General features: G+C 36.7%; 1 protein-coding gene across 1 annotated transcript; it reads left to right on the top strand.

The window, feature by feature from the left end:
• The first annotated feature begins 1,628 nt into the window (after positions 1–1,628).
• Positions 1,629–9,161, top strand: LOC115435262 (meprin A subunit beta-like). The gene is made up of 16 exons (XM_030157547.1): positions 1,629–1,722; positions 1,848–1,910; positions 2,336–2,354; positions 2,470–2,508; positions 2,609–2,634; positions 2,732–2,813; positions 3,004–3,121; positions 3,395–3,573; positions 3,679–3,903; positions 4,588–4,749; positions 4,844–5,074; positions 7,098–7,547; positions 7,668–7,841; positions 7,934–8,039; positions 8,143–8,241; positions 8,463–9,161. The coding sequence occupies exons 2-16, from the start codon at positions 1,848–1,850 to the stop codon at positions 8,545–8,547; spliced, it is 2,058 nt and encodes a 685-aa protein (XP_030013407.1). The 5' UTR covers positions 1,629–1,722; the 3' UTR covers positions 8,548–9,161.
• Positions 9,162–9,848: the final 687 nt, after the last annotated feature.

Below are 9,848 nucleotides of genomic sequence, written 5' to 3'. Positions count from 1 at the left end.
CTGAAGCAATTTTGTAAAGTTGTAGGGGGCGTTGTAGTGTCAAATTTAAAATTTTTCTGATGAATGGGTGTAGGCCTGGGAGATAGACGTCTGACTCAAAGTTGAACCAAATCGGTGTTCGTATGTCTGAGCTGAAGCAATTTTTGTAATGGTAAATTTGTAGGGGGCGTTATAGTGAAAAATTTCAATTTCTTCTGATAAATGGGTGTAGGCCTGGGAGATAGACGTCTGAGTCAAATTTGAGCCAAATATGTGTTCGTATGTCTGAGCTGAAGCAATTTTTGTAAAGGTAAATTTTCATAAAAACTTCATAAACTTTGCAACCTTGTCGCACAAAAACGGTGACACTTTTCCCAAAAATTTGGCTAACCTTTGATGCCCCACTTCTCTAGATAGTGTACACCGATTTTGAGCTCATTTGGCCAAACACCCAAGGAGGAGATAGTTAAAATACGATGTCAGCGAAAACGCTGACTCAGCATTTTGTTTGGAAAGGTCTCACTGCAGTGAATGTGAATATGTGTGAGAGTGGCGACAGTGGCGAAAGGCGATCGCGTCACTGGCGATTTCGTCCCCGTGTGCCCACTGCAGACTCAATAGGCCCTGCACCAGCATTACTCGGCTCAGGCCTAATTATTCTCACTAAAATAGGCTTTTCTACCATGATGCCACAAGGCAACAATCAGCAAGAAGGACCAAAGTGTGAATTCAGGTTGGACCAGGGTCTTTCAGTGTAGAATTTGCATGTTCCATCCATGTTTCCTCCAGGTCTTCCAGTTTTCTATCATTATCAAAAAACGTATGCTATGTTATTTCTCCTGTCAGTGTCCTTGTCCAAGATACTGTCCTAGATCTGGAGTTAGTCCTGGGGCAGCTTCAGTGGAAACTTTGGCTGAGTCTGAACAGGAATGGGTTAAATGCAGGTGTTGAATTTCAACATGGGGACAATGAAAGTGCACTGAACTCCAGTAAAAATAATATCAAGAAATTATATAAAATCACAAAAGGGAAATATTCCAAGAAGCAGCGTTTCAGATCATTGGTGTGTGTGTGTTTGTATTGTTTTGTTACTGTAAAAGCACGTCAAATTTCTGTTGTTGACAGAAATGATGGAGCTTTGAATTGTGTACAACACAAAGTTATAAAGTTGTGTAAAAAGTGCAAAATATTGTTTTGGATTTTTATTTTCCTTAGTTATATCACAAAATTTTACCAAAAATATGATAAAAGTTAATTACATTACAAGGTGTAACAAGCAAAAAGTTACATTAACCAGGAATTAAGAAAAAAGAGATGATGATGGTGAGGATGATGACGATGACGACTAATTCTACATCAACAGTTCAATACCTGAGGACACACAGTAAGTCATTTCAAGTACACATGCAGACCAAGTGTAATTTTGAGTTACAGTAAGTAATACTTAACCAGTTTTGTGACAGAAAGGAATTTCTATAGACACCTTACATTGTGTGCATGCTGTAGGAATTCATAGTAAAGTGTTAGCCAACATACAAAGGATGTGATGACAACTAAGACATTGTGAGCATCATCATCAGCGCATGACTTTAAAAGACAATCCATAAACAATGGATTTGCATGCATGACTTAAATCTCTCAAACCTGTTTAGTGTGTTCCAGGTAGCATAAAACTTTCTTGTGACTCTGTTGTACAGTAGTTTGCGATTATGCTCAGATGAGGACCCAACAGACTGATGAAAGGTAAAGCAAAAAATAAAGAAAGAGCTGCATTTTAAATCCTACTTATAGACAAACAACTTAAATGACATGATGAAATAATGGATATGCATATGTTTTATTGATTTTTGTTTCTCAATGCTATATAGATGAAGACCTACATTTTTCTTGTGGTGAACTTGGCACTTACATCGGTATTTTCCGTAAATAATGTGAGTATTAATGTATTGTAGTGAGGCTTCAAGAAAATGAGAAGAAAACCATGTGTCAATTGTTTGACTTATTATTATTATTATTATTATTATTATTATTATTATTATTATTATTATTATTATTATTATTATTATTATATCTGATGGATGCTGAGTCTGACTAAACTATCATTAATTGGACATTAATATATCAAAAACATTTACTCTAAACTAAGTCAGATTTTAGACACTGTGGAATTCTGCGATTATGTGATTTTAAATTAAAATTTGAGCTTTTTTTGGGGGGGGTAAATTACACCATAAATTAGATGTACTAATAAAGTCCTCCCCCTGATTATGAGAATGAAACATATTTTCCACATATTTTATGTCGAAATCTGTTATTATTATATACTGATGTTGAATTCAAATGTTGTCTTTTACAGAATGGTCCACGGTTCGAGGGTAAGTCTTCTGGCATTGGTCATTATTCCTGTTGACACTGTTAAAATATGTCATTTGGGGGCATCATAATTACTACAGTATACTTTACAAACCAGCCTCTTATCTAATTTTCTAGAAATTGGTGAAGACAAGGACATCACGGTCATAAATAATGGTAAAAACATAACTTCATATAGTTTCACAACACTATGATGGATCTTAAGAAAACTTCATATTTGAGAGTGATTTTTCTTTTTATTTATGTTTTACCTCAGGGTCATTACAGGATGATATTCTGAAGGTCAGTTCAACGTAGCATAGGTACATTCATTTTGTAGGTAGTGTATTTAAATGCCAAATCCTGAGACATAATACCTTTGGATTTCTCTCAATTGTAGCTGGAGGTCCAAAGGAGTGCTATTTTTTACAAGGAACGACACTGGACCTCTCCAGTCCCATATGTTTTGGAAGAAAACCTTGGTAAATAATAATTTTGCCTATGTCAGAGTGCATACTTCTACTTAAAAGTACCTGTTCTGTTGAGTATCATATTCAGACTACTTCATTGAAGCAGATATACTTTATAAACATTTCCACTTGCCTGATATTTCGTTGTCTATCAAAACTTATCTATAACTCACATCTGTATTGAACCCATGAACAATGGCAGAGATGAATGCGAAGGGTGTCATCCTGAGAGCATTCGATCAGTTCAGGCTGAAGTCATGCATCGACTTTACACCGAGGACATCTGAGAACTATTACCTTTCTATCCAAAAGTCGAACGGGTAGGTATTGTTTCTATTTGGTTATTTAATCTGTGAACACTTTACCTATGCACACAGTTGCACAAAAAAGGACAAGATGAGATTCTTTCTGGATTGAAAATAATAATTCTAAATTTGAAAGGTACTATTCATAAATACAGCCGATGACTAAAAGTTAGAGGACTGATATAATTTTCTCTGATTGTCTGGTTTAATGATTAATACACTTTCCAGATGTGTTCACTAGATATATTTGTTTTTTGTTTTTTGTAATTCAATGCTTTTTTGTGACAGATGTTATTCATACATTGGCCGAGTAATACAGAACGGACAGATTCTCTCCATTGGGCAGTACTGTGATGAAATTTCCACAGTTGAACACGAGATTCTGCACGCTCTCGGTTTCTTCCATGAACAGTCCAGATACGACAGAGATAATTATGTGATCATCAGATTTGAGAACATCCTGGAAGGTTACTTGGAGAGTTTCATTACTGTCATTCTGATCTTTGCATTAAGTTTTTTTTTTTATGACATTAAGATGTAATTAATGGTTGGCTTTTATATGTGTCACATAGGTCGTGAGGGAAACTTTGACAAAGCTAGTGAAGAATATACTACCACCAATGGAGTCATGTACGACTACTGGTCAGTGATGCACTACGGTGCATATGCATTCAGCAATGGCAATGGGACAACAATTGAAACCACCAAAAACAACTCAAGATTTCAGTCTATTATTGGCCAAAGACTGGAAATGAGTCCCAGTGACGTTCTGGAGCTGAACCTTCTCTACGAATGCAGTAAGTACATGTACATGGTGTTTACTAACACACAGTTTTACAAACGTAATCAATCAAGTTAGCATGAATTATGTGCTGCCAGTGAGATAGCTCTAAGTATTTAAGGACCGAGTATTTAAATGGAAAAAAAAATAATCCAGGTCTTAATATAAATGCTTTCAAAAATAGCAAATAGGGTGTGGTCAGAAGTATCCTTTATTGTACAACAATGGTAATGTAAGCATGTAACAGCTGCATGGTTATGTGCTGCAGTCACTCCAGCAAGAAGGGATTTTGCAAGTTGCGTTACTTTTTACAATTTAATTGCATGCAGCTACAAAGTGGATGAAATAGGAAGTAAACTGATCAATTCAAGGATACATCTGTTGGGAAACTGATCTAGAAAAATCCATTTGTATTTGAAAGAAATGCCACCTGATGACATTGATCCTAAACAAGCAGGACTTCCATTCCTCTGAGATACTCTTAAGCATAGTTTCCTCCTCTTAAAAAAGACGGTTTTGCATTGCAACTAGTTTCATTTCCTTTGTAAGTTAACGTAATTATACATCAAAAGAAAACGAAAAGTTAAAGAATGTGTGACACATGTATGCTTAAAGTAAAGTTACAACACCCCTACACTTGCTGTAGACGTTTATACACTAAAAATAACCTCAATTCCTTGTTTTGTCATTAACGCTACAGACTCGACCATTGCATTTAAGATGCACTGCAGTTTCTCTGATGCAGCCATGTGTCAAATGACCCCCTGTTCAAGGACAAACAATCACTGGAGACGTGTAAAAGCTGCTACTGGGGGTCCTAACTCTGACCACACCAGCCTTCCCACAGGCAATCACGTAACTGGTAAGATTTTGGACATTTGTTGCATGCCATTCCACCATCTCTCATTTCCCAGAATCAGTTATAACACACTCATGCTGACAAAATCACATTCCAGGAGAACACCCAGGATACTTCATGCATGTCAGCACAGCGTCTGGTCAGGAGGGAGACTCAGCCAGGCTCGAGACCAAAAGGATGAAAGTCAATAGGCAGTGCCATATCCAGTGTCTGCAGTTTTACTATTTCCACAGTGGAAACCCATCAGATGTGCTCAACGTCTGGCTCAGGGAGTTTCATGATGAGACGGATGTGACAGGACACCGCCGTCTTGTGGGACAGATCACTGGTAATGTCAGATTCCATGTTAAGTCTACTATATTAAGGAGAGTGAGCTATGTATCGAAGAAAATCAGATAGTGGAGGCTGTCTTGTCTTTTTAAAAAGGCACAATATTGATCAATATTGATGGCATTTTGGATTTTTAATGTGACAGACTTGACACCTTAGGTATATTAAAAAAAAAAAAAAACTTAAACATGAGGGAAAAAATATTCTTTTGATGGAAAAGCATCAATAATGAACCTTTAATTAGTGATCACCCTGATGAGCTGTTCAGATTCATGTCATTATGCTTTGACATGCATCCTGGGTGATCTAACCACAAATGAACTTCAATGCAAGGTGTGAACCAAGGACGTCAGTTCCAAAATGAAGCCAATGCCAACATATCTTGAAGTTATGACACTGCTGATGGCCTCTAGGATAAGCTCCAGAAATCCCTGACTACCATAGACTTAGTGTGACTTTCTCTCTAAAAACAGATTTTTTTTTTTTTATTTATTTATTTTTTTTCAGGAGTCATAGTCTCACCTTTTTTATTTGCAACATCTAATAAGTAATCTGATAGTCCATCTTTAAATTGTTTAATAAGATCTCAAGGTGAGTAAAGGGGGCGGGTGTCAGACTTTGATTGACAGGTCTGTGTGACTGTGTTTTTACTTGAGACATTTCAATTTATTTAATAAAACATACCTTTCCTAATACACAGCTCCGCTGTAGTTGTGGCTAACCAAGACTGTAAAGCAATTTTGTTTTGTCAAGCTTGATAAACTTTTTGCTTGATGAAACCATTTCCCTGGGTCATTAAGCTAGCGTTTAGCATTAGCCCTCCTCTGACCCTTTGGGTGCCTGTAGTTCTGCCCCTTCTTTCCAACATGGTTGTGTCAGACTCCAAGAAACCAACATAACGATGGCCAAATCAAAAACTTCTGTCAAACAGTAGTTCAGAAACCAATGGGTGATGGGTCCTTTGGTCACTTTTACAAATCATTCGTAGATAGGACATACACATGTCCACCTTTTCGTAGCAACAACATGAACACTCCCAGAAATATGAGGGCTTCATACACGTAGTGCACTTCTTTCTTCATAGGGAAATTGAACAAAAGAAAGTAGAAAATGAGAAATGAATTCAGAAACATCTTTAGATTCCTTAGATTCAGTCATCACTAATATCATGCAAGACAACCAGTAAAAGTGGAGTGGTCAAAGGAGCCATACTGATATGAAAGGTATTGAGTGATTCACAGCGTCACAGCAGAAAGGAACTGGTAAGGAAATGTGCCACCTGAAGAGTTATTTGTAGCCTTCGTGTGGGACCGTGAATGTCATAGTCAGCCTGTTTCAAGCCACAGGTGAGCTGAGTGATCGTCATAGGACAGGGAAGTGAGGTCTGATCACCAGTGATTACTCAAGATGCATGTAGAGATTGTTTATGGACAAGACCCTGAATTTTATGCAATGCAGTCGTCACCCGTCACAATAAACCTCTTTGAAAGTAATAGCAGTAAGCAGTAGTCAGGGTTCCCCTGGGGTCTTAAAAAGTCTTAAAAGTCTTCGATTTACAAATCTGCATTTAATACCTTAAAAAAGTCTTTAAAAGGTATTAAAGACTAAAATATATTTGATATGGTAGGTCTTAAGTTATTGTGTTGCCATAAACTTGTTGACTGTGTTGTCTTTAAATGTGTCTGTTAAATGTCCAAGCTGTAAAGAAACTAATTTTAGTCGACTCAGTTCCACCCGTATATTCAAATTAGGAACCAATCATCACTAACTTTGCAGGCCCCAGTGAGAAATGACTCAGAACAGTGGGAATCAAGGAGTAAATAAATACATTTTCTAAATTCTAGGAGTCACAATTTTTTTGCCAGTATGGCTGTAAAATAGACATTAATTTCTGTTCTAAGTATTCTTAAAAAGGTCTTAAAAAGTCTTAAATTTAACTTGTAGAAACCCGTAGGAACCCTGCGTAGTATTTGAACTCTGATTTGACATATGAATAATGCACTGCAAAATGCTCTTTCCAGGTCCTCCGACATCCCATTGGCAGATCCATCATGTTTCCCTGAATGCCTCTACATTTTTCCAGGTGGAGTTTGAGGTTCGTAAAGGAACAGGAAGCTCAAGCGGCGGCATTTCTATTGATGACATAAATCTGTCAGAAATCGAGTGTCCACACGTAACCATGCAGATTGATGATTTTAAAAATGTTCTGAACTCCAGTAGCTATGGATCCGTAATATATAGCCCACGGCAGTACTCCACTACAGGTTATGCTTACAGAGTGGGGGTAATCTTGTACCAAACTTATGCCGGAGTGTTCGTGCAAATGATGTCTGGTAAAAATGATGACCACCTGGAGTGGCCAGTCCATAATAGACAGGTGACCCTCATGAATGTAGATCAAGACCCTAACATCCAGGAGCAGATGTCCAAGCAAAGAAGTATCACTGCTGACAGAACAACTAGCTATTCTGGTGAGTTTGGGAAGAAAACATGAAGAAATCACCTTACAAAATACACAAAACATCCAGTGAAAAACTATTTTGTTGCCACATTCTATATTTAACAGTGTTCTGTATGCTCTCTGTAAATAGGAGGCCTACTCTGGGACAATCCTCGCAATAGTGGAGATTCATTTGTGGGTGAAAACAATGAGACAGTCTTTGTCGGCCCCTTGATTGGAAGAAGCTATTTCGTGCATTTTCCTGAGATGACATACAGAAGCTACCTCAAGGGAAATAGCGCTGTGTTTACCTTCAGCTTCCATGGTAATTTTACACTAAATATGGGCACATTTACTGTGATATCACTATGTGGAGGCTTTGTTCATAACTTTACCAATACTATCTCTTTTTGTTAGATCTCACTCCTCTAGTTAATGGAAGTGAACTGCCATGTCCAGTGGCAAAAGCAGCAAAGATTACACATCCCCCTACAGATCGGGATCAAGGCCCATGTTCACCACGGTGAGATACCACATGGTGCCCCTTAATCTATTATATAATATGTCAGATTTGTAGCAATAAACTACTCTGCAGATGGATAACCTTTATGGATGTACTTTGACAGACTCCAAACCACCTCCAGTCCACATCATACAACACATCACCCACATTCAACAGAAGATCCTTATCCAACATATGACCCTCCCAGAACTACAGATCCGAGGTATTCAGATTTCATCATACGTTTCAAATATTATTTCATTAGCTCTTGAAGTTTTGTTTACTATTGACATTTAGAATCTCCAAATGTATTTTTTTCTAGAAATTTGTGATAAACAAACTGCTTTAAAGCAGGTTGTAATGTACACTGTTGGCTTCACATCAAAATTAGTTGTGCATCATATTTACAATCTTTTAAAATTTTGTTTACTTTTCCTGCTGTAGTATTTTTGGGAATGCTCCTGGCAAAGTGGCCTCTTTCATCCACATCCTCATCCTCCTGTCAGCCCTGTTACTTTTAATACCCTGATGTACATCTGCTCGCATCTGCATCCAGACATGCATGAAGATCAGGACTGGTAACATGAGTAATTCAGCACTTATACATTTAGTTGAAATCATTTGTCTAGATTGCTTTATGATATAAAATCAAATAAAAAGAGAAGGGTGCAATGGTTAATGCAAAGTTGGTAGACATTTTATGTATTTTGCCATGTCTCTGCATGATAGTTGTTCAGCCACATGTTAAATAGTTGGTGTTTGGTGGTGGGACCAAATATTGTTAGTGGGTTAAAGCTTGTGATACCATTCTTGAAATTATGGGCATTATTTATGCATTTTCCCCATATTGTACTGAAACATAATATTAAAAAGAAAACAAAAGAAAAGAAAATAAATTGTATTACACAGTATAACTTCAGAATAGTTTGCCAATGGACATCTTTAAAAACTGACATATTTGTTTTTTTGTATTTTTACATAAAATAATGTTCCTAAACATTTTTACTGTCATTTATGCATCACATTTTAATGTTAATTTGAGTAGGTGGAAAAGAATGTAATTTCTATAATGCATGTGTTCTCAAAAACATATACATCTTAAATACTTTAACCAAATAAAAGCATTAAGGTGGAGGTAAAAGACTTTGTCATCAGTTTATTTGCTCTTAGCAGCATGACAGTAGATGCATTTGACAGACTTACATAGTCCTGCTTCTTTTAAATGCAAGTTGATTTGGCAATCCAAACAAAATATCCTGTGACCCACCCCCAAGACATCAAGAAGTGTGTAAATAATATTAAGCATTTTAACTGTATGTATTTATTATATTAAAACACACTGTAAACCTGCAGCTTCTGTCTATTCGTGAGAGTATTCTCATAGTCCTCAAATAGGAATTTAACAGACTTTAACAGTCAGGGAGAATGGATGCTGGGTGTCCATCAAAATACTGAGCTACATTTTTACCCCCTTTACTTCTGATAAATGTCAAAAGGCTCTGTTTAACCCATAAAGACCCTGTGATACTTATGTGGCAGTTCCCAAATTAATTTTTCACTCTTCCTCAACCCTTATGCCCTCCTCATATTTACTATATTCCGGTTACCTTTGTGGCAAAAATGTACACGCACACAAAAAAAATACTAAAAAATATGGAAGCCGAGAATGGCCATGGCTTAACACATAATTTTATGCTCGTTATCTCATGATAACGACTTAATTAATTCATTATCACAAGATAAAAAAGTTTGTTTTCTCGAGATCACAAATTAATTAAGTCATTATCACAAGATAACAAAGTTCGTTATCTCATGATAACAAATTAATTT

Source organism: Sphaeramia orbicularis, chromosome 16 (assembly GCF_902148855.1).
Source record: "Sphaeramia orbicularis chromosome 16, fSphaOr1.1, whole genome shotgun sequence".
In the NCBI taxonomy this organism is placed as follows: Eukaryota; Metazoa; Chordata; class Actinopteri; order Kurtiformes; family Apogonidae; genus Sphaeramia; species Sphaeramia orbicularis.
The sequence above is the reverse complement of the archived record's forward strand: the minus strand, read 5'-3'. Positions and strand labels throughout refer to the sequence as shown.

Excerpts from the sequence above, each read along its gene's own strand:
- LOC115435262 (XM_030157547.1), top strand. The coding sequence starts at position 1,848 with ATGAAGACCTACATTTTTCTTGTGGTGAACTTGGCACTTACATCGGTA. Across the intron at positions 3,122-3,394 it reads TCTATCCAAAAGTCGAACGG|ATGTTATTCATACATTGGCC; the intron begins GTAGGTATTGTT and ends TTTTTGTGACAG. Across the intron at positions 4,750-4,843 it reads CACAGGCAATCACGTAACTG|GAGAACACCCAGGATACTTC; the intron begins GTAAGATTTTGG and ends ATCACATTCCAG.